At 38.2% G+C, this 25,968-nt stretch overlaps 2 protein-coding genes across 2 annotated transcripts; both read right to left on the reverse strand.

Annotated features, from left to right (window-relative positions):
• Positions 1-2,460: 2,460 nt before the first annotated feature.
• Positions 2,461-14,134, reverse strand: LOC136856079 (tubulin alpha-1 chain). Its single transcript, XM_067133707.1, has 5 exons — positions 13,465-14,134; positions 8,016-8,238; positions 6,489-6,661; positions 5,575-5,703; positions 2,461-3,577 (listed from the first exon to the last, which is right to left on the reverse strand). The coding sequence occupies exons 1-5, from the start codon at positions 13,465-13,467 to the stop codon at positions 2,750-2,752; spliced, it is 1,356 nt and encodes a 451-aa protein (XP_066989808.1). The 5' UTR covers positions 13,468-14,134; the 3' UTR covers positions 2,461-2,749.
• Positions 14,135-20,188: 6,054 nt separating this feature from the next.
• LOC136856080 (D-beta-hydroxybutyrate dehydrogenase, mitochondrial-like) lies at positions 20,189-25,749 on the reverse strand. The gene is made up of 9 exons (XM_067133708.1): positions 25,647-25,749; positions 25,095-25,329; positions 23,941-24,024; positions 23,092-23,260; positions 22,368-22,523; positions 21,683-21,788; positions 21,515-21,576; positions 20,633-20,775; positions 20,189-20,384 (listed from the first exon to the last, which is right to left on the reverse strand). Exons 2-9 carry the CDS (start codon positions 25,254-25,256, stop codon positions 20,226-20,228), a joined length of 1,041 nt encoding a protein of 346 aa, XP_066989809.1. The 5' UTR covers positions 25,257-25,329; positions 25,647-25,749; the 3' UTR covers positions 20,189-20,225.
• Between the last annotated feature and the right edge of the window lie 219 nt (positions 25,750-25,968).

A 25,968-nucleotide genomic window follows, 5' to 3' on the forward strand; every position in this document is an offset into this window, starting at 1 on the left:
AACAAAATCTTCAAGATCAGCTATTCAACAAAATCTGCCAACAGAAAGAACATTAAAAGTGTTCCTGACAAACAGAAACATCAAATGGAGATTTAAAAATATGTAAGTTGCATAACAATTCTTAGCCTCAAACAGTTCCTTCAATATGTCACAGATAACATCAAACTAAACTTTCATATGTACCTCAGAAGTTAAATGGTTCTAGATCCTAAATAAGAATACATACTAAAATTGTGCCATGTCTAAATCAAAGAGTTGATACCCAGGATTTTTGCAGGAATCCTTTAACCCCATACCATACTACATTCTGCCTTCCAATTTCCATTTTACCTCTTTCCTCTTCGTTGTCCAACTGCTTAAACTTTACCTTGCTCTACTTTAACTGCTCTTAAATGAACAAATGCTTCAAGCCAACCCAAAAATTAACACTCAAAGTGGACAAATGCTATTGCAGCTTAACCATTATGCAGAGGAACCACATAAAAGCATAAGATACTGATAATTTTATCAGTGACATCATCTATGCTATAATGGCATTTGCTCCAAGGAGATACTGACACTTCCAATATTTCCCTGGAATGGAAGAGTATAAAATTTAGGCCAACGGCAAAGCTCTGAGATCTATGAGGTCATTCAGTGCTGAAAATGAAATCCAGACACTTCCAATATTTCCCTGGAATGGAAGAGTATAAAATTTAGGCCAATGGCAAAGCACTGAGATCTATGAGGTCAACCAGTGCTGAAAATGAAATCAAGAGCAAAGGTTTGAAAGGTGTAACAGGAGGAAAACCTCAAAGCAGTTTGCACTGTGAATCAATGATTAGAAGAGGGTAGAAAATAAGATGGAATAAAGAAAATATGAACATTGGCAAAGTCCAAGGGATGAAAGTGGTTACGGCTAAGGTTCAAAGGGTCACTGGAAAGAACCTCAAGTAATGCCTACAGTGCTCTGTGTGAGGTCAGCTGACAGCACTAACCCCTCAACAGGGTTAAAGTTATCAAATAAATAAAAAAGCCAGTATAAGGATATATGTTGGTCCCTGTACATACAGAATAAATGGAAATTATGCTCTTAAGGTAGCAAAGCTGCACTCAACATGACCACTCAAACTAATTTATTAAGGGCAGGAATTGTAAAATATGAATATGACCATATTTAAACATCACACCAACTGTTGGCTTGTGGTGGTCTCTTCCAAAAAGAATCCTTTGTTGAGGTAATAGCATCATCTTTGAAGTGGATCACTCATCTGACCCATGGGTTATTGAATAACCCACATAAACCCATCTCTGAATCCTGAACACTTGCAATCCAACAAGATTGTCCAACTTTCAATATTCAATCATCACATATGATAAATCCTGTTACTTACATCACCCTTCAGTTCAACCAATTAAAAAATATGGGTGGTAATATACCTAACCAGTTCATTAAGAACTGCACCCTTCCAGTCAGCCCTAAGAGACAAAGTTAACTCAAAAGTCTGATTGAAGTGGTTAACCTTCAAAAGTAATAGAGCAATATTAACAAAGGTACCTTAACTACTTATCCTGCCTGGAAAAGTCCACTCAATGGCCTGATTTAAGTAGTTGATAACCTTCAAAAGTACTAGAGCAAACAGTATTAACAAAAGTACCTCTTACCCTCTTGTCAAACTTACTTACAAAATGTCATTGTCTTCAACATGGGTAATCTTTTTACCCTTTCCACATCAGGGCTTTTAGTACAAGTAGCAAAAAAAAAAGAGCCTTCCATCAATTTCTTTGGGAAGGTACAACATTTTAAGCTAAATTCCCACGTTCATCCAAACTCGCTTATCTCCTCAGTAACTAAAGCAAATAGGAACTGGAATTTCCCACTGTAAATTAACCTGAAATGAATGACCTTAAATGGTCGTTTACTGCTGGCTCTCCAAATAACATCAATGGTCAATTACTGCTGTCCCTCAAGTGATTACATCATTCAGATTTGTGCCCCCCAACTGATAACACCTTTCAGACTAGTTTAAATAGTGCTGCACTGATCAGCAACAGCTCTCAAGAATCTGAACAATTTGTTAATTTGTGCTATTGATCACCTGTAGCTGTTACCTTAAACAAGGATTTAATACTTTCCTTGATCACATATCTCGTAAGATTTATGCTGCTTGTCATGAAAACCAAATGACCAATGAGTAATGTCATGACAATACCTGTGCCAAGTTCTATTCCAGCCTTATAACTTCATCGCACTTGGCAAACAGATCAGGTTTTCTCGTCAGTAGGTTTAGAAAAAAATAGTGGATCTTTATATACAAACTGAAAATGGCAACTGGTGTTGAGACTTCACACAAGATTGCTGCTTAAGCTCTTTTCCACTCAAATTACAATATCCTCTATACAGACCTTACTCTAGCCAATTACCCTTAATATTTAGTCACCTAGAATGCCCACAATGACACAGTGGAAATAAAAAGCAAATGTATATAAATTTTGTATTTCAAAATAAAAGGCCAACTATTTGTAACAGTGGTGCTTCTAGACTTTTAGGACACACCTTTGATCACAAAAATAAATTTTATTTCTAAACACTATTGGTCCGCAAGATGAATATAAAACTTCCAATATAATCCAAACATCAGATCCAAAAAATAAAACATTGTACTTTAACAACAGTGCTTGTTACTATGATTCTGAACAGTCATGTGAGTGGTAACTAAGGCCAATTTACTTTACGTTGCTGATAAACCAATCTTGAGGCATGAGCAGTTTAGTACTCGTCTCCTTCATCGCCCTCCTCTCCTTCGGCGGAGTCCATTCCTACCTCTTCGTAGTCCTTCTCGAGAGCGGCCAGATCTTCACGGGCCTCTGTGAACTCACCTTCTTCCATACCCTCTCCTACGTACCAGTGGACAAAGGCACGCTTGGCATACATCAGGTCGAACTTGTGGTCGAGACGAGCCCAGGCCTCTGCGATGGCAGTGGTGTTGGAAAGCATGCAAACGGCGCGAGACACCTTAGCGAGATCGGCACCAGGGACGACTGTGGGTGGCTGGTAGTTAATGCCAACCTTGAAACCAGTGGGGCACCAATCAACGAACTGAATAGTACGCTTCGTCTTGATGGCAGCAATGGCAGCGTTGACGTCCTTGGGGACGACGTCTCCTCGGTACAGGAGGCAGCAGGCCATGTACTTGCCGTGGCGGGGGTCACACTTGACCATCTGGTTGGCAGGTTCAAAGCAGGCATTTGTAATTTCAGCAACTGAAAGCTGCTCGTGGTAGGCCTTTTCGGCAGAGATGACGGGGGCGTACGTGACCAAGGGGAAGTGGATTCTTGGGTAAGGAACCAAGTTCGTCTGGAATTCAGTCAAGTCGACGTTCAATGCACCATCAAACCTCAAAGAAGCAGTGATCGAGGAGACGATCTGTCCAATGAGCCTGTTCAGGTTAGTGTACGATGGACGTTCAATGTCGAGGTTTCGGCGGCAGATGTCGTAGATGGCTTCATTGTCAACCATAAAGGCACAATCGGAATGTTCGAGAGTTGTGTGGGTGGTGAGGATGGAGTTGTAAGGCTCAACAACAGCTGTGGCAACCTGAAAGATGACAAATCAGGTTTTATCTCTAAACCAGATTTATTTCTATAATGTAATTAGTCTATCATGCATTTTTGATTTCTATTCCAAGGCTAGAGTCATTCCATTTCATCTTCAGCTATCACAATAATTTGGTATAGTGATGTTTTTAGGGTTGCAATTTCCATTACAACCAGCAACAGTTTGTCAATATAGTAGTCTACCATTTATGCCTGTGATCAGAAATGACCCAATCAAACTTAAAATTAATTTTGGCCTTAAGATACTTAAAAACTAAAACTCTCCACGGATTATAATGATGCAGCAGCTGTTCCGACAGACTTCCAGAGCAGTTAAAACACTGATTTGTTGGGAACTGTCATAACCTGCATCCTTCACCTTCAAAGACACTTGTTTGGTCCATCAAGCAAGCAACTTCTGTCTGTGCACTGGTAAAATAGTTCTGCCTATGACCACAAATTACTATAGAGACTTTGTTATGTCCAAGTGCAAAAAGTATGCCAATCTTCAAAGCCTAGGATTTCTCCCTACTAATGGAACATTCCTCTCTTCCTATGGTGATACACCTTAGAGTAGATTGGAATTTACTTACAATATCTAAGTTTTCACTGCAAACCACACACTAAGACAGTAACGAAGGCCCTATGCAGACCTTACTACCACTGGATGCATTGTTTCTTGCCTGGTAATTTTCACAATCCTTATGTCTTCTCTTGAAGGTCCACTTTCAACAATACAATAATTCAAGATTTGAAATTAACTTTACAGAGCACTGATTATTCCTGACTATTGCTGGGCTCACCATGAAGGTCTGTTTGTAAATGAGGCAGTAATCAGAGTGAGATGATAAAAAAACTCAACCAGAGCCCCATTTGCTGCAGAGGGTCAATACCTCATTAAGTAAAATTCACAATTCTAAATTCCTACTTCCATGCTTGGAACTAGTTTTATTTTATCACTTGATATTGTATTTTGTTCAAGATATAAGTTGGGTTTGGTCTCTACTGACATCACCTGTACTTTGTATTATCTTTTATTAAAAATATATAAAGTAATAAAAATGCATAATTAAATAATGGAGATTCAATTATTTTAAATACAGTTCTGCATCAAAGAATAGTAGCATAAATTTTCTTCCCATGATATTTCATTGCAATTTATGCATTACAGTAGGAAAATAAAAGCAAAAAACTGGCCAAAGAATTTATAATTTTTGACAGTTCTAATGATAATTCTCTTTAAACAAGCCGTGACCACAATGGTTGAACCTTTTCAAACACTCCCAATACTACATATTTATGGTATTTTTCTTTCACACTCAGTATCACTGGAATCTCAAGGACTTATATCTCCAAGATGTCAAGAGGAATTTCAAAAGGGTTAAAACTAAAACATTTAATTTAGAAAGCATCCAGGGACTGTATCAAGACGAATCAAAAGTGATGACTCTCCCAAAAAATTTTCCAAAATGGTGGTTAATAACTGTGCCTATCAGTATACACTGTGAAGGTAACTACTAAGTTTTTTATGATTAAATGGCTAAACCTGACCACAGTTGACATTCTGCACTCAAGCAGCTGGTGCCAATGGCTCAAATTATTTAAAAACAAAAAAACACAAGTGCACTTTTTCCTTACAAACAGTATAATCATCGTTAGCTTAATATGGAAATAAAATGTGTACCGATGTTAACAGCATTCTAGAATTATGGACGAGCTCAACACAGCTGTCAGCCACCGCCGTGCCCTCTTTTCTGATCTCATACTCGTATTATTTGTACTTTTAATACTTAAACATTTTGTTATTCTTCAGTCCTTAAAACTGAAAACTTTTATAGCTGAGCTATGCTACTCTACATTTTATAATTAGTTAATTATTATTTCTAAAATTTTGGATATACAAAACCACCTACCTGCTGAGCTGGGTCGATGACAAGCTACAAATGTACGTCATTTTATCCTAAATCTTAAACTGAATACATTTCAAAGATCACTTACCTGTGGGGCTGGGTAGATGGCGAACTCCAACTTGCTCTTCTTTCCGTAGTCGACAGAGAGGCGTTCCATCAGAAGGGACGTGAACCCAGAGCCGGTGCCACCTCCGAAGGAATGGAAAATCAGGAATCCCTGTAATAGAATGGGAAAATTAACCTCTGCCTTTCATCTCTCCCTCCCAATCTGACATTTTATTTTTATTTTGCATCTGACCTCTGCACAAATAAAGCCTATCAGATCAGAGTTATTTACCGAGAACTTTGATGAATGTCAAAAAATACCTTAAAACATATGATTAACAACATTACAAAAATTAAACTACAAAAAGTAGACATAAATGAACAAGTTCTCAGTAACCCCCTTTGAATTTTTGAGAAAATCGGTAACCAAATTGAAACCACCCCCTTCAGATGGTTTCTTCCTGAAATGTTAGAGAAATTTTCCTATCAGATTTGCAGCAACAGATACAAGGTTATCAGGGCAAAGCCAGCTGGAGGAACAACCAAAAATCAGTGACAATGGGCACAAGACTATATAGGACTAGCATTAAGTACAGACGGAAGATGAGAACGCTTTACACCAAACTTAAAACAATGAAGAAAACGGTAAAGAATGAAAATGCCCAGTAAATCATATGACACTGATTTCATGGATCATAAACACTAACAAATATAACAGAACAGAATACAGAATTTAAGCCAACGGCCAAGCACTGGGACCTATGAGGTCATTCAGCGCTGAAACTGAAATTGACAGTAAGAGGTTTGAAAAGTGTAACAGGAGGAAAACCTCAAAGCAGTTGCACTATGAATCAATTGTTGGGAGAGGTTGGAAAGTAAGATGTAAGAAAGAAGAAGAATGGAGGTACAATAAAGGGAATGAAAGGGGTTGAAGAAAATGAAAACCACAATATCTACCTGAAGACCAGTGCACTGATCAGCTAACTTGCGAATTCTGTCCAGGACAACGTCGACGATTTCTTTTCCAATGGTGTAGTGACCGCGGGCATAATTATTCGCAGCGTCTTCCTTGCCGGTAATCAACTGTTCAGGATGGAACAACTGACGGTAGACTCCTGTTCGCACCTCGTCTGTAATAAAAGTAACTTTTAGTTATTGAATTCTCTAAGGATTTCAACAACAGTTAGGAATGTGAAAAAGTTGGTTACTGTACTCTTCATGTCAATTACAGTATATAAAATCAATCTAGTACAGAGTTTTTTCATCCTATAACACAATACATTCTCCACAATGTTCATTAAGCAGGGTGGTGCCTCTCTAGTGAAATAGCGGCAATATCTTTCCAACTGCATTTTGTCATACTGAGTAGGGGGGGGGACTTTATAAAAGAGCAATATTGTTAATCAGTATACCATACAAATATCTGAAATCCTTGCATTGTCTGAAATGCAAATTAGCATAACAAACAACTACGGTACTGTAAGACAAAAATTAACTCCTATAGAAAAAAAAATACTTTTGTACAGACATAACTTGTCATGAAAACTGCAAATTATTAAGCATCTGAAAATGAACTCCCATTACTAGGCCTTCAAAATAAAGGAATCTTCACAAACAATATTCACTATTAGACAAAAACTTGCAAATTTGATAACAGATTCCTTCACTGTACTAGATTAGCTCAGCCATATCAATGTGCAACTAATTACGGTTGACACGAGAAGACATTTTGGTACGAAGTACAGATGCTTTAAAGGCAAACAAACAAACAGTAACTTGTAACCGAATGGAAGACAAGTACAGCTCAGGGCATAATGGGTCAGTTACTATGACAAAGAAGCAACCTTACAAGGTTAAACAGGCTAAGTATTGGTCGTGTGTGTTTCAGCATCCATTACGCCTGGTGGGTGTACCACACTATTCCATTAAGTATGAATTATGACGTGGCTGTACCCAATAAGCAATGAAATATAATGTTGCAATCCATTTAATTAAGGTGACAGTCTACATATCTATATACATACTGGAATATTACAATATTTTGGCCAAAGACCATGCACTGGGGCCTATGAGGTCATTCAGGGGTAAAAGGACCTACGAGGTAATTCAGGGCTGCAAGGACCTATGAGGTGATTCAGGCCTGAAAGGGCCTACAAGGTCCTTCAGGGCTGAAATGACCTAAGAGGTCATTCAGGGCTGAAAGGACCTACAAGGTCATTCAGGGCTGAGAGAAATTAGGAGTAAAAGGGTTTTCAAGACTTAAGAGAAAAACCTCACAGTTGCACCATGAAACAATTGATTTAAGAGAAGGTGGAAAGTACAATGGAGGAAAATAAATATGAACGGAGGTACAGTAAAACGAATGAATGGGGTTGCAGCCAACAACCTTGGGTGATGCCCAGTGCACCGCAGGAGAGTGTATTGATGACACTACCCCCTCTACAGGTTATATATCTCCATGTGCTAATAAAATAAATTACATACCCACAACAGAGGGTTCCAGGTCGACAAAGACAGCTCTGGGCACGTGCTTTCCTGCGCCAGTCTCGCTGAAGAAGGTGTTGAAGGAGTCGTCTCCAACTCCAATGGTTTTGTCGGACGGCATCTGTCCGTCAGGCTGAATGCCATGTTCCAGGCAATAGAGTTCCCAACAGGCATTGCCCATCTGGACACCAGCCTGGCCGACATGAACTGAGATGCACTCACGCTGAAAAGAAGAGAATTTATAAAGTATTGTTGAGTTAAATTAGCAAGAAGATAGACATTTAAGTTCTGTCACAAACCAAGCCATCTTTCAAATGTTATATTTTATCTATCTTTCAAATGTTATAAAAATTTTATCTATTGTTGGAATTAGAATATAAAATTTAAGCCAACAAGAGCTGGGTTATCTATTGAAGTCATCAAGATTCTAAAATACCCAAAATAGCTTGCAACACCATGACGCTATAAACGTACAGTACTGTATATGTATCTAACCCACCACCTCTTCCAATACAGAAGTGGTCTTTATTCCCTTTATCACAGGAAGAACTAAAGACAGGAATTTAATCAAACTTAAAAACTTATTATGCCTGACTTATTGAGGTAATCATTCAATGGAAAATTCTTTAACACAATTCTAAAACCCAAGATTAGTGTATGAATAAAATAATGTAAAAATGCAGATTCAACTGCACTTAGTGACCAAGGCCCTATATGAACTCTAGGCCAAAAAGCCACCCACATCATAGCGAGGGCTTAATCCTATACAGGCAGTGCCCGTTATTGGCGGGGGCGCTGTTCCTGATGGAGTGACGATAGCCGAAAATCAGCAATAATAGCACTGATCCCTGGTTATCAGCGGCGAAAATCCAGTTATTGTTGCTAGACAAGTGCCTTTAAACTGGATTGCTGACAACCGGGGACTGACTGTAGTTTTAAGACAGGTTATCCATTTTGGTTAATTACCCAAGCTACACAATTAGGCTAAATACTTTCAGAAATTGTATCCACATACTTTCATACTAAGATATATGGCTAGGGATTAAATTCAAATGAAATATACCTACAGCACTCTTGATTAAAAAGAGTACCCATTCTTATGCTACATGGCTTTAAGCCAAAGAATTCACACTGCACTATAAAAAAAAAAAAAAAAAAAAAAAAAAAAAAAAAAAAAAAAAAAAAGGCTTATTATACTTGACAGTAAAACTTGTCAAGAGATCTGTGCACTTCTTATCTCATTAAGTCTCGTTCAGCTTGAACCGTGTACTGTACTGGCCTATGAAGCCGTTATCTAATCAACCACGAGTGCTCCTAGCCTATGGAAGCCACAAAAACCTAAACGGTCTTAATTTCGCTTGTTGCAAAACAGTTCTCCATTACTCTACTCGAGTCTTGGAAAATCCTATGATTTTCTAAAGTTGTCTATCATCTTCAATATAATCTGCACTGTAAGTCATCAATATGATCTGCATTGTACTTTAGTGTTTATTAATGCATCATTATGCTTATATTTCATCGTTAACAATAAAAAACAGAACTAACCATTTGTAAGCATGATAATCATCACTCAAAGCATCCCTAGGAAAACGATGAACTTGGATATAACTAGTAACAGATTACATAAACCAATCAATAGTGTTACAGCATATTCACCTATATGCTACGATGTCGTTTGTAATATACTAGTATTATGTAATCAAGATACTGTACATTACTTGGAAATGTGAGGTGAATGATTAAGGGAAAAACAAGATTAATAATTATGACTGTGCTCACTAACAAGATATCTTACAGTGTGGTCAAGTGATTGAATTATAGTGTGGTATAGTCATACAAAATAAGTGATACATTTACAGAAATTTAATTACATTGCCTTATCTATGTGACAATAACAGATGCATTTAACTGCATATGTGAACACCTTCCATGAAATTCATCATTTTCTTGCAAAACTCAAACTTTTTTTTTTAATATACAACAGTATGAAAAGTTTTAAACTCACTTTGAAAAGGGAAAAGGTTTTAAAACCTATTTTTTTTGGATCATGTCAAGATTAGCAAACCCAATGATCCCCATGCAAAGAATACCCAACCCTTTCCAGTCTGAACTCCACATAGGGCTAGTACTAAACACAGCGAAACAGTGATTCATCTACTGTTTCGCGGCGTTTTTAGTACTAGCCCTGAGAAGGGGATAAAATGTCTGGTACCAAAGTGTTTGCGTCTAGGACAGCGAACCCGATTATTCTCATGTAAAGAATAACGAACACAATAATCTTCTCGTAAAGAATAGCGAACCCTGCTGTGAGTGGGTTTGCTAATCTTGACATGTTCCTCCTTTTTTACTACAACGGCACAAAAACAGGCTAATCAGAAATGTGAAACAGCATATCACATTTTTTAAACAAATCCAGTAAAGATAACTACTAAATTGGTAGGAAATAAAGAATAACCCCCTCAATAGCAGAAAAGCATTATAATTGTAAACCATATAAATATCTAATTTAAACTGCAAAATACTTGCACACACTTCTCCATATAAAATTTCAAAGAATGTAATTTTGTCAAAACATCGGAACATGGAGTCTAGTATATTAAGTTTCATATTGAGGATTCTGGTTCCAGATAAAATCATACAAGATTTTTAGCAGCTCCTGCAAGGCCAACGTGGTCTCTCATTGGCGTTAAATTGTGTGTGACCTGGCAGCTGTGGGCTGACCTAGCTTGGAATTCAGTCTTTTGAATAGACACCACATGTGGAACCAGTAACTTCTCTTGCTCAAAATGCAAAATTAAGGTGTTGAAACTTTTAAAAACTACTATGAATGACATTCAATTCTCAGTTTCTTAATGCCATGGGAAATTTTAAATATGAAAAATAACTTTCCCCTGGTGTAACCATTATGAAAAGTTTTACAGGAATTACAAGTGATTCGTATATTACACGTTTGCTGTAGACTGGTCTTAAGGGAACTTTGTTCAGTAAATGTAAAGGAGAGGGCCGCATTGTGTACAAGTGTAATTTTCTGACTAAACATATAATGCAGTACAGGTGACATATTTCAAGAAATTTACCAAGACAAAGAAAATTTTCCAACATTTTCTGTTTTTACGTTAACCTGGTCTTTTTGGCCATAACATCCAAAATAACGTACAATGTTAAGTTTATGGAATTTACCATCTTTATTTTGTTTTACATACATCCCCAAGGGGCTGGTACTAAACACGGCGCCCAATTCGCACGTGAACATGCTTACGGCCGAAACGACAACAACTCGGTAGGCTACTAAACACAGCTATACACCATTTTCTGTACTCGCCAGTTACGAAATCACATTAATGGACAACGTGCGGCCCTTTCCTTGGCATTTTCCCTTTGTGGTCCACCCTAGCCAACTTGCCTGTTACAAGTTATCCCACTTGTCAGAGCTGAACCACCCATAGTTAATTCGTAGAATTTTTGCCTACTAAGTGGTGCTGTACCATAAGCTATTGGATAATACTATGGAATAGCTCTGCACAAATATTGTTTATTAATGAGATTTTTTGACTGAATATACCAAAAGGTGCATTTGATGCAATACAGGTGAGAGAACTTGAAAAATTTACAAAAATGTTGATTTATATATTTTATGCATACATGCCAAGCACTGGGGCAACTAAGGTCATTCAGTACTGAAATGGAAATTGACAGTATTAAGTCTGAATGGTGTAACAGGAGGTAAACCTCGCACTTGCATTATGAATCAATTGTCAGGAGGTGGACAGTTAAGATGGAAGAAAGAATATGAACGGAGGTACAGTAAAAGGTATGAAAGCAGTTGCAGCTACGGGTCAAAGGGACACTGCAAAGACCCTTGAGTAATACCTACATTGCACCACTATCCCCTATGGGGACCAAATTGTGAGAAATTTGGTCTTTTGTTCCTGGACAGGAAAAACCTGAGGGATGCCATGTTTAGTATTACCATTTTGAAAAAAATTAAGACAATTTCTCCAGATACCACACCTGTACTGTTATCATATAGCTACTTTTCTACACTGCTCTTCCTCAGATTCCCTAGCTACAGAAACCAGCAGCACTCAAATCACTGGGTCTGGAAGATAGAGGGCTATTGGCTTAGCAGTGCCAAGTTTGGGGAACCAAAGACTGGCCTATAATAGAATGCTGTGGGGGTGTGAATGACGGGACGTTTCGAACTCAATTTGAAACTTACGGTTCCGGTACCTGACCAAACATGAGGTCCCCAATGAACAAAAAGGCCCATGCTGGTGAATTCTGTCTAGAATTAAAATGAAGTGGCTACTGGGTCGGTTTTCTAAGTTAAAATGGGATTCATTTTCTGAAATAATTTTCAGTTGAGCCGAAGTCTTGAGCTTGTATCCAAACTGAAAGCTACAGGTTGAAAAAGATAAACCATATAAGACAATAAACCATATTATGGTCATAGTAAATTTTTAAATAAAAACGGGGTGTGGGGGGGGGGGTGTTTGTCGGCATATACCGACATATGCGCCAACATCTTCAAACGAGACAAAATTACCCTAAAATTGTACGTTACTCGGGCCACGATTAGGAAATAACGGGTCTACGCAGAAAATCGGCATAATCAGCAGTTTGGCAACAATTTAATTCCGACCCAAAAAAAAAAAATTGTTCCCCTTCAATTTATATATTTTTTTAATATCGGGGTAATATTCTTCAGACCCAAAAAAACCAGGAGAAAATAATTACGCTTTAGCGTCAAATACATTCATCCAGTTCCATTGCGCAACAAATCATGTCGCCGACGCTAAATTGGGGATAACACAAATGAAGCTATTAATATGTCAAGGAAGGGTTGGGGAGCGACAAACTGAAATTACGAAGTAGTTTTGCAACTTGACCACAAACGAAGGCAACCGTAGCCGTGCGTCATGCCTTGCGAAAGTGTCACGCCTTAATTGCCGTGTTCCGATTGCCAGGCTTAAAATTGCCTTACAATTCCATTTTCTCGCAAAAGGTCAACGAACGATAGGCCTAAACTAGACTGTAATTTAATTAGTCACGTCGCTCTGTTGAAAACCCTATAAACTGGTTCGGCCATTAACCTACACAAGAGTAAACTAGGGCTGTTAAATTTGTTAAAAATACGTCTATAGCGACCGACCACGAGTTACAAAGCCTACAAAATAGGAATAACGTAAAGAAATATAATAGAATAGGCGTAAAATGTCTTTAAAATCTTCAGATAAAGGAAAAGGGAGTGTCCCAAACGACCGGACGCGGACATTCCAACGCGATGAGATAATGCAGAAAGGAAAAATCAACCGGTTCCAGTCCAGCGCGCGAAGGTGTCACCGACCATGTTTCGTGTATTTTACCAATTCCCCTTATATTCTAACCTGAAATAAATACATACAAGTGATCCTTAACGTTTAAAGTTTCACAAAAACACCATACTCACCATTTTGAAGTGTGTTTAAAGGGGTAAATATGGAAAACAATCAACCGTCTCACAGGATTCCGTACGAGAGAGTCCGCGATTGGATGACGTCTGAGGCGGGTTGGCGGTTACAGCGACGGGAGGTTGAGCGGCCCAGAGTATCGTACTGCAGAACTTATGTCGTCGTATGAGTACAGTATTGATATATCATCAACGATTTTATTAGTCTAAACATGTGTATTTACTTTGATTTTTATCGATTATGAATTCCTTTATATGGTAGGTGTTTCAAATTATTGTATACCAAAACTGAATCATTGAAATCCTACATATCGTTATGCCTGAGTTATTTAAGATAATTATCGTACGCATGACGTCTGATCCGTCATTGTGCTTACTTCTTCCTCCGAACTGTTCGAACACAGCTATTGAACTCGACTTCCATCTCAGTAACATGAATTTACAATCAAAAATTCTAAAATTAACCAAAATTTTATTGAATTATGTTCAGTTAAATGATCAAAATGATACTTAGTTCTCCTGTCGACGGGCTAGAATACATAGATACTGCCCCGCCAATGTGCTATCACAATCCTGACCAGTCCGAACACAACTGTTGGCCTTGGCTAAGCTGGCTTCCATGTCAGTACAATAGTTCCCAATCTAACCAAACTTAAGGACACCCAAACCTCAGTGACATTGCTTATATAAAGATATTTTTGGATAGTTCAAGATTTAAATAAACACGAATAAAGATAAGAAGGGGTAATACAGGTGTGTAGGAGATATGGCTTCGAAATAAACAGAGATAAAAGCTGTAATAAAGTTTGGTGGACGATTTGCCGGATACGAAAATGTCAGCAAGCACAACAAAAGGTGCTGAAAGTGTGTTAAACATGGGAGAAAGGAGAAATAAGAGATGAAGGAAGGAGAAATAAGAGAAGATGGACTCTGTGACAGTAGGCGTTCAGCAATTATTCTACTCCTACACAACGTCTACTCCTACACAATCGGAGAGAGCAATGGAGGAGGAAGTATCGTATGTACTTCATCTTGAAATACGAGGAGTTTAGCAAAGACAGACTAGAATCTAAATAACTACAACAACCACGTCAATATAGTGGGATGAAATATAGTAAGAGACTTCTTGTTAAACAAAAGAAAGGACACAAACGAAGAAAGACAGACATACTGCACAGAAAGTGGGCGACAAGTGTACAAAAAAATGAACCTCCATATTGAACTGACCTTCACCTTACAGAGCCAGTTTCCAAAATTTAATTTACTAAGGAATATACCGAGCGTATTTCAAGGTCCTGATAATTAATAATTACTGACTTGCACATATAAGTATCGGGGATATAGCTGTTGTATTGTAAGACACAAAGATAAGTATTTATTTAAGACTGGTTCTGTAGTTGAAGCAATATTGCTGGATTGTCCTAGTACTATGCCTGCAATTTGTTCATGCCTTACTGATTTGCTGGTGAAAGTTATGAATACCAGTATTCTTTTGCGCTAGTTCCCTATACCTGGGAAAGTGGCTATTATTGAACTATTGCGAAAGATGCACTTGATTATCAGAACAGCTCATATAAAAATGTTTCAAATTTATCATTCGTGTCCAAAATGCTAACAGTGCACCTCAGGTAGGGGTTATTATAGGGTGTTTATTTAGCCTTTTACTTCACCTTCATTTCCGCACCCTTTCTTCAATCTTGCTGTCCAACCTCTCTGTCCACCCTTTAGAACCTTGTTTTTCATCTCCAGTGCCCCAGTACCAGGCTTGACATTATACATTTCATTAAATCAATCATTATTCTACAGAGACTGCTGTGAGCATTTTTGTTACTGATTTAGTACCTCTTATCCAAGCTTAATGAGCATTTGAATGACTACAGGCAAGAGACCCATGTTCGTGTTATGGAAAAATCAAGGAGAGGAGTACCCCAAGGAAGTGTATTGGGTCCAATACCAATTTTCCTCTTTTTTTGGTAGATGTATTACTGGATTGCTAATGAGACATGTGGTATATTCAAGCTATTTGTGAATGACGCCCAATTTTATCTTTACATAAACAATATTTTAGACACAAACAAGACAATAAATGATATTCTTACCAGTGTTAAGGAGTGGATGACATTTAAGCAACTAAATCTATATGAAAATGAAAATTCATTTACCCTGGTGGGAAATTAAAGAAGACTTGGTGGTAATCGGCTGAATGTAAATGGTAATCCATTTCTGATTCCTGAAAGAGTACGTGACATCATCATTGAAAAACTTATGGATAATTGTGTTAACAAACAGAGCAGGCCTAGACTCTTATAATTCCATCTATCACATTGGCTGCCTCTCGAAGGCATATAAGCCTAATGTTTAAAATGTGTGTGAAGTTGAACAAACAGCCAAGTTAAGTCCGCCTGAACTCTAAGGATAAAAATCCTATCTTTTCTTCTTTTCATTGTCATAGACAAGGTAACGCAAGCGCTAAACTTAGAATGATTGTGCCATCGTGGAATTCCAAGCGAGGGATGAGCATGACTCTGAAATTCATCATCATCACATTGATATCGGTGATTTTGCGTTTTTCACAGGAGCATTTTATAAGACTGTTGTCACTTCGATGTACTAAACTAGTTTATTTATTTATTTAAATAGAAATAATACGAGGAATAGTCTAATTGATCCGAATTTCCGCTATGTCTGTTGAAGTCTCATCAACGTGTAAACATTAGACGCCATAGAGCATCAATAACATAAAGTGTGACCGCTGGCGGCCATATTGAAACTCCTGGTAAAGATTACGGTACTATTCTGTAGAGACAAAATACTATGGAAGCAGATTGTTCCCCCACCCCAATCCCAGCGTTTAATCATCATAGGTATATATATTATTTCATTACAGGTAAGACAGTAATTAATGTGCAATCTGTGCCGAAAAATTATTGTTCTCAGATTTGTAGTGGTACTAGAGACTTTCTTTCTTTCTTTCTTCTTCTTTTAACGTGCAGTATTGCATTATAATTTGCATATATATAATCTCGGAAAGCATCTTTAAACAAACCATGGACAGGAAAAAACTTCAAAAAACCGGCAGTACAATGAAAACAGCTGTCAGTTCCCAAATCAACAGAATAGAACAGAATATAGAATTTAGGACGTATGGGGTCATTCAGGTAAAAAAAAAAAAAAAAAAATATACAAATTGACAATAAGAAGATTTGACAGTTGTAACAGGAGGAAAACTTCGCAGTTGCACTATGAAGGTGGAAAGTCAGGTGTAAGAAAGGGAATATGAACAGAGGTTACAGCGCACTGAAAGGTTGCAGCTATGGCCCAAAGGGACGAAACTAAAACCCTTTAGTAACAAATGAGGACAGTTTGAGAGCATAGGTCTAACCTGAGCAACTGAACTACAGTTTATTGATATTACCAATCTATGAGACATGTTGTTTGATGAAAACATTCATTAAGCCAAGATTGAAAAGAAAATAAAAACTATTTATCAGAGAGAGAGAGAGAGAGAGAGAGAGAGAGAGAGAGAGAGAGAGAGAGAGAGAGAGAGAGAAATTTACCACATCACAGTGAAATGTTAATTAGATTAGAGAGAGAGAGAGAGAGAGAGAGAGAGAGAGAGAGAGAGAGAGAGAGAGAGTGAAATGTTAATTAGATGAGAGAGAGAGAGAGAGAGAGAGAGAGAGAGTTTTATCACACCACTGTGAAATGTTAATTAGATGAGAGAGAGAGAGAGAGAGAGAGAGAGAGAGAGAGAGAGAGAGATTTACCACTACAATGAAATATTGAGAGAGAGAGAGAGAGAGAGAGAGAGAGAGAGAGAGAGAGAGAGAGAGAGAGAGAGAGAGAGAGAGAGAGAGAGAGAATTCTGTACGTTTGGTTAAGTCGTCCAGAAACACTCTCACAGCAACAGGTTTAAAAGACGAGACTTACCCACACAGCCATAAGTAAACCTAAAGCACCTACTTACTACAAAGCCTTTTAAATAACAGGCAAGATTGACTTTACATTATATTATGTGGCATATATAAGATTAATGATCTTACAATTTCAAAAGAAGTCACTATTGCATTTAAGCTCCACAATAATATGCTAAGATGATTGTGTTTATTCCTGAAGGATAAGAAACTACACAACCTACCGTAATCATAAAGATAATGAGCTAAAAAAAAAAGCAGTGATGGCCGCACTAAGCGTCTATTTAATTTTCTCAGTTTTTTGGAGTTTTCAAGATGGCCGCAAGGTTCTGCGGCGCCTCCATGTTGGAAGAACACCAAAATACGTAGTGCTAATATACAGATAACACTTCTATTTATTGACCCTCTATTTATGGTGTTGATACATCTACTTAAAATCTATTTATTATTCTCTTCCAAAGACAGAGGCACTATTGGTGTTTGAGGAAACGAATGATCGAAGTTATTAGGAGCCGTTTCAAAGCCAAATCCAGCCTATTACTACTACTACTAATACTAATATTACTACTACTAGTGCTTACCTGACAAAGGGGACACGACCTGCGATTCACATTACTCTGTCAATCGCATTTGTTCAGTGACTTCTGATGTATCAGTATCACAATTAAATTGTATAATTTAGGTTTATTGAGTATAATTGCAAAATTTAAATCATCGTCCAATTTAAACTCAATTTGATATAAAAATTTATACGAAAAAATCAATCGAGCGGACATACCTTTCCTTGAGGACAGAATCCATGTTCAATTGGCAAACAAAGTACCTAATAACCATCTTGTATAATAATTATAATAGCATAGGTCAATAATCCCTAGATGCGTTGACAGATAAATTTTCAAAAAATTGCGGGCTCACGTGCTTATTCATAAACACTTTTCCGTGTATCTGCATAATTAGGATGAAATTCGGACAAATCTATAAAAGAACATTCATTCAATAACACATCTATGCTCTGAAGACGGTCAGAATTATACGGGGTATTTCCCCAAATCGCTATATATAACAAGTGTGTGAGGAGAGGCATTTAGGAAATGAAATTTTGTTATTTCTGCCTGCGGGATCGATCTTGGGTTTGTATCGCCACCTCTGATGGGCGAAATGGTTAATTAACTGATAGAGAGAGAGAGAGAGAGAGAGAGAGAGAGAGAGAGAGAGAGAGAGAGAGAGAGAGAGAGAGAGAGAGAGAGAGAGAGTATATATTAACTTGTGAGCATTTACGCGGGATTGTTAAGTAGAATCCGAGCGTGCTAGAATATTCATTTTTTGGAATATATATACCATAAAAATAATTTAAAAAAATAGATAAATAAATTTATATATTAATGTAATAATATAGAGTTGTTAAATCATTGCAGTACCGAAAAAAAACCACCCTTTTTTATCTGAGAAACATTACCTTGCGCAGAGAACGCTCCCAAGAACCCACTTAACAGCTGACTGTGCACATGGCCACGTAATTACCCTAGTCTCTCTTGGGAATCTTTAAAATTTAGCGTCGTTTTTCTACGATAATCTAAGTAAATTTAGCTTAATATTAATAATTTTGGTCTTGAATGGCTTTGAAATTAATATATATAAAAGAAGTCAGTCCTTGAGTACGAAGATGTAGGTCTATAGAAGCAACTATAATAGACACATATCCGTAGATCAGAGATTAGAGGGAGAGTATAAGTTATATACCATGGGCTGGGCATGATGTTGGGGGAGGGAGTTATGGGGGCATCGTATATAGAAGAGAGAGAGTTCGAGAGAGGGAGAGAATATGGACTGAGTCTAATCTCTAAACCATGTTGGTGCAGCAAGAGAGTTCGAGAGAGAGAGTTTGAAGTGAGCCTAAACCCTGTTGTTGTAACGAGAGAGAGAGAGAGAGAGAGAGAGAGAGAGAGAGAGAGAGAGAGAGAGAGAGAGAGAGAGAGAGAGAGAATATATAAAAAATGTGGAGTGGTACATTATGGTGGTTTAAGAATTTGTGGTGGTTAGGTGAATCTGTGGGGCGGGGGGCGTTTCACCAGTGGTTTATTACCATTTAAAGAGAGACAGTGAGACCTGCTTGGAGGATGACGTCACAGGTGATGTACCTTGCGATGGAAGCTGCTGCGCTCAGCCGCCCACCCGAATGGCTGCTTACGTGAGCAGTGGCATTTGGGAAGTGAAATTGGTTTATTTCTCCCTGTGGGATCGATCTTGGGTTTATATTGCAACCCACGATAGCCGAAATGGTTAATGAGCTGATAAATATAATAAGATAGAGTTAGAAAATGGCAGGTAGCGAAAAAGGCAGACTGTTTGATCTGAGACACGTTCCCAGCGACCCAGTTGACAGCTGACTGTGCTCACAGTCGTGTAAATACTTTAGTCTCTGGTCTTGCGGGTCTTTTAAAGTTTAGCGTCATTTTTGAACGATAATCCAAGCAAATTTAGCTTAATATTAATGGTTTTTGTCTTTGAACGGCTTCGAAATTGATATATGTAAAAGAAGTCAGCCACTGAATACGACGGTGTAGGTCTAGAGTAACCCCAGACATATTATATCCACAGGTAGAGTTTATTAGAGATTAGAGGGAGAGTATAACTATGGCTTCGGCATCAAGGGCAGAGCAGGGGATTAGGGGGTTAGTGAAAAGAGAGAGAGAGAGAGAGAGAGAGAGAGAGAGAGAGAGAGAGAGAGAGAGAGAGAGAGAGAGAGAGAGAGAGAGAGAGAGAGAGAGTATTTAATCGTATATTTAGGCATGAATAATTGAAAATACCCATGGAATCGACATATTTATTATTGATGATGATATTCTCTCACCCGACAAGCAGGTGGTCACTCACCCACTCCGGCAGGTGTTCAGCTACGAACATCCTGACGAAGAGGTCGAGTCCCATGGGGCTGTACCGCGCCTGGGGGAACCTCTGGGTGAGGGCGTCGGCCATCGCTTCTATCGCCGGCGATAGATCTGTCTCCTGTTGGGGAAATTCTTTCGGAAATTCTTTCGTAATATTAATAAAAGACAATTGGTCAGACAATATTAGTTCTCATTTTAGACCCGGGTAGAGTTGGGGCTTAGACCTAGTTTTACTTTCAGATCCTCGTACTACTTTTACTTTACTCTATAGCTCTTTTTTAGTGGCCCAATACTTGGCTTTGGGGGCCGAAATTTCAATAGAATGAACCAAAGTCATATTTTAATCCTAAAACAGCCATGACTAACCCCAGATCTGTTGACTATCATCCTGGAGGCGATGACGTCATTGAAGTACTGTTTCCCGTAGGCGAGTTTCACCTCGGCATCCATGGAAGCCCACATTTCCTCTGCGAATTTGACCACCCTCTCGTCCGTGTTGAGGCTCGTGCCTGGTTCGTGTATGAAAGTGATAATGATGATTATTATCGTTAATATTATCGTTAGGAAATATGCCCTGGTTCACTGGAAAAAAAGCCACTTGACAGAATTTCCGTTGGAGAAATAGCTGACGAATGAATAGGCCTAAACAAATAAATTGTTTATTCTGAAAGCCTAAGATGGATAAATAAAGGTACTGAAACCTACTTTCGTTACTTATATAACTATCAAGAATGAGGATAATGCGGGAGAGGGTCGAGACAGGAAGTCCCGACCATATGGATGACATGCATGGCCGTAAGAAGCCTAGACCTATGTTAAGGGATTTGAGATCTTTAGACCATATTATTATTATTATTATTATTATTATTATTATTATTATTATTATTATTATTATTATTATTATTATTATTATTATTGACCTTGCCTGAAAGATACATCACAAATAAGTTTCACCGAACACGGGAAAGTGAGCGGTGACGTAATCAACACTGATTCACGATGACGTCATCGCCACTCCCCCGAAGCTGATGTCATATGGGTGCATTGGAAGAAGAAGAAGAAGAAGAATCACGACTTACAAATAAACTTCTCTCTCGGTGAAACGAGTCTTTTAATATATATATATATATATATATATATATATATATATATATATATATATATATATATATATATATATATATATATATATATATAGCAGAGAAGAGCCTTTATGACGAAGGAAAAATGAAAAATAGATATTCTGACCTGCTGTAAAGTTTCCGGGTTCTACGAGAGAAACATGGACGCCAAATCGCCTCATTTCGTGCCTGTTTATGAGCAGATAAATAATAAATTAATACTGAAATTATAAACACACAAGTATATATATACAGTATATATATATTTCTTAAAATAATACTTGGACTAACCCACCTCAGACTATCACTGAAGCCCTCCATCGCGAACTTCGTCAGGTCGTAGGTCGAGACGAGAGGCCCGGCCATACGCCCCTCGACGCTGGTCACGTTGACGATCCGACCTGACGGGAGAGTGAAGAGAAGCTGGAGCGACTAGTGAAGGAAGGAACAAACGGCTCCGTTGAGTACAATAGATCTCACTTATTGAAAAAAAATAAATGAATAAATTAGTAAATCATGAAAATTTACAAGCACATCCTCTGGGAAGCTGCTCCACTTTCCAACGGTGTGAGGATTAAAGGACCTCTGGAACTTAGGAGTTTTACAAAAAGGCATATTTGCTGCCTATTGGTGCTTGCAAGAATGCACATTCACGCATAAATGTATACAATATATACATATATCCTTCTCCTCAGACTGTGTGGTGGTGTTTAGTCTATATAGAAAAATGACTGGGAAGAATAGAAGCCAAGACTGTACAGTAGACATACTCCAGAGCAAGAAATTCCAAAGTGACCCCTCTGAGAAGTTAAAGAGTTGGAGAAGGCGCGAAGGAGGTAAGTGGCTCGTTAAAGGACATATCTTGAATCCACACCACCAGCAGTAATGTTCACTAGAGCCATAATAGTACTACACTTCATAACCATTGAATGAAATAGTATAAACATAAGAAGAAGAAGAAGACCCAAGGTTTTGTTTACCTTTTGACTTCCTGACGAGGGGTAGGAAGACCTTGGTCACAGATATGTGCCCAAATATGTTGACCTCTGCCAGCTTCCTATAGGTGGTCATTGGCACCCACTCCACGGCTCCAAAGGTCGACAGCCCTGCATTGTTGACCACGCCCCAGAGGACTTCTGCAGGGGTTAAAAGTTTTGCATAGACATGACAATCAGTAGGGGTTTGAAATATTCTGCAAAGTGACATGTTTGTGCTGCTAACATAAGCATATAAACGTCTGATCAAAATGATAAAATCTTATTATAAACAAAATAACTGAAATAAATTAATGAATGAAGGTGCCTATTTTTAGTGTCAGCTTCATCAAAAACCACTGTTACTCAAAACTGGAAAGATGACAGCTACCAACCTCATCATAGAAAAACATATGATTTGGGGTTGACCCTTCAAGTGGGACCTTAGAAGGATAGAGAGTTTATAATATCTGTCATCATCACTAACAGAAGTAGCAGTAGTAAAAGCATTAGTGCAGCATCAATATTACTGCTTTTATTATTGACAAAGCAGTATTAGCACCCGTTCATTTTAGAAAGATGCTTCATAAAACTATCTGAGAGTTCTTGAGATCTGTGACAGAGAGCAAATGGTATCTAATGCAGCTGAAAATGGGCTACAGTGAGGCCTGATAACCCAATAGAGTGAGTATTATGAGAAGCAGTGACTCTCATAGAAGTCCTTTATTACCTGACGCAGGTAGAATCATTTTGACCTCATGGAGAGCTGCGTTCACTTGCTCCTCCTTGGTGATGTCCAGTTGCAGGACGTGCATGCGCTCAGTGAAGAGCCTCCGGAGTCTCTCGGCACCTTCCCCAGCAGTGTTGGCTTCGAGGCACCCAGCGAAGACCCGAAACCCCTTCGGGAGAATGCAGAAGAAGAGTTACTGAAGTGTCTGTGAAACTGTGATAGTTGTTATGGTTAAGTTGGTGGTTACCCTCTGGCTCCAGAATGTCTTAGCCATCTGATTCTCATTAAGTCTTCTGGAATGAGGTTGCTAGACCTATGGCCTTCTCCATCTTAGTTGTTACCTACCACTGTTGACTTCTAGGTACATAACTCACTACTTATTTAACAAATGCCCAATAGGCTTCACTGGAGCAAACCTACAGTGCCCTGAAATGCTCACAATTTGGTACTGGGACCTCTCACTGGTGGTGCATGCAGTCTAACCACTTAAGCAGTAATTCTTTCAATATTCTTAGCAACAAAAACAATAGTGTCACTACTAGAAATAGCTACATTCCACTAGAATTAGTTAAAGTCTCCCACACGCAATATTGGCAAGATGATAATCAGATGGGGGTCCAGAAAGGAGAGATGAGCAAAACTTGTGCAGTTGCGGCCCTAAGCCAGAATGAGTTACAGGTCAGTAGAAGAGAAAGTATTAACCAACACCTTCACCAGGTGAAGCTGGTATGGAGAGCCACTAAACCCAAACTTATCCCTGGATTCCCTCCTAAACATGACACCAAGATTATTGTCACCAGATGAGAAAGAAGTTGAAAACGACCGCAGATTTTAGGGCGGGTGACTTACGAGCTGATGGAGGTGGACTGCCAGACCGTGTCCAAATCCTGTGTCGCATCCAGTTACCAGGACCGCTTTGCCTGAGGCAGGTACCTGGAAGGAGTGCCAGTGGTATATTGCTATTGCCTGCGTGTGTGTATTTGTCTATTTGTCCAATACTTTTGTTTACCAGGTACTTAATCATTCTATTGTCCATTTTACTTGTTTTCCTCCATGTTTGTTCCATATGGAGTGAATGTTCATTTATAATAATAATAATAATAATAATAATAATAATAATAATGAAATTGCACTAGAGTAATCTTATCTGTATCATTATTATTGGAATCTAAATTGCATAGACCTTCATATAGTACTGGACTACAAAGTTACTACACTGCAGAAAAGAACCCATTTTAATGATAAAATGTGACAATATATAGAAAATAACAAGCAAATATAAATAAATAAAGCTAGATACATATATATTCATACACACACACACACACACACACACACACACATATATATATAAATATATATGTATGTATGTATATATATATATATATATATATATATATATATATATATATATATATATATATATATATATATATATATATATATATATATATATGAATGAATTTTATCACATCACCGTGATTCATATACAAGCATTAAGCTACAAACGTCCTTTAATATCCAACTTGATGGCCGTGTGGTTTAACGCACGTCACTGTAGTCCTGAGTTCTTGTCTTCTGTGGTTCGAGCCCACGAGACGACGAACTTATTATCAACTAAAAAAATTCCCTATTGGGTAACATGTATGAAAGAGTGTTATTTCCGAGGTAGAGCGGAAATAACACTCTTTCATACATGTTACCCGAAGGGGAATTTTTTCAGTTGATAAGTTCAGCGTCTTGTGGGCTCAAACAATGGAAGACAAGAACTCAGGACTACAGTGATGCACATTAAACCACACGGCCATCAAGTTGAATATTAAAGTACGTTTGTAATTAATGTTTTTATATATAATATATATATATATATATATATATATATATATATATATATATATATATATATATATATATATATATATATATATATATCAGGCCTGTAAATGCATCATTAGTAAGGATACTCTCGCCTGAACAACAACCTTGTCACAAAATCGACTTACTCTTAAGTTGGCAACAAGCACATAAACACTGGTGGTCAGAAGCCACGCCCCTGGGAAGAACAGCAGAATGTTGGCTAGTCCTGCAAAGTGGAGGGGGAGTGACACTGCGAGGCTGGCAGCTCCACAGGATAGGATTCTCGCCGTCTTGTCCAGATTCAGCATTGCGACGTCGTACAGTGACCTTGAGGAGCCGATTCTTATGGCTAGTGATTTTGGGGAGCTACGGTGGTCCTATCTGTAATTCAGGAAGGGGGTGAATACAAAACTGAACAGGTAGATAATTTAATTGTTTTGTAGTTAGATAAATAGATAAGCATTTTTATTTGTGTATGATAAGTATGATTTTATTTGTTAATTAATAATTTTATTGGTAATTTTATTTATAAATAAGTCGCCACTGTTGCCTACAGCACCTTGAGCCAGAAATAATTTCTCAAAGCATAAGAAACTGGAGCAAAATGTTGATAAAGAAGTTGGACTACGTGGGAAATGAAAAGCAAATGGCAGAGACCAACGCATCTGGGGCCCAGAAACGGCAACCAGGTATCCTACCTCTCCTGACGGGGAGCCATCCAAGATTGTAGCCTCTGCTTCGACACTCTCATAAACACAGCAGCCAACCCTTCAGTGGCCAGACACCCTTTTCACTATCACCGGCCTCTTATCTACTCTCCGACAACGTTGGGTAAGCTTGTCTTATCTCTGTCTGATTAAGCTTTTCCCAATTTTTTATCTATAGGTATGTGTCTTCAATAGCATCCTTATCACTTGGAATGTATTGCTGTTACAGAGTGTTAGTAGCCAATAAGGCTGCTCACTCTGTGACAATTTATCTGTCCTGGTTTCCACCCACTACAGTTTTTCTCAGCCTACT

This window comes from Macrobrachium rosenbergii, chromosome 34 (assembly GCF_040412425.1).
Source record: "Macrobrachium rosenbergii isolate ZJJX-2024 chromosome 34, ASM4041242v1, whole genome shotgun sequence".
NCBI classification, from domain to species: Eukaryota; Metazoa; Arthropoda; class Malacostraca; order Decapoda; family Palaemonidae; genus Macrobrachium; species Macrobrachium rosenbergii.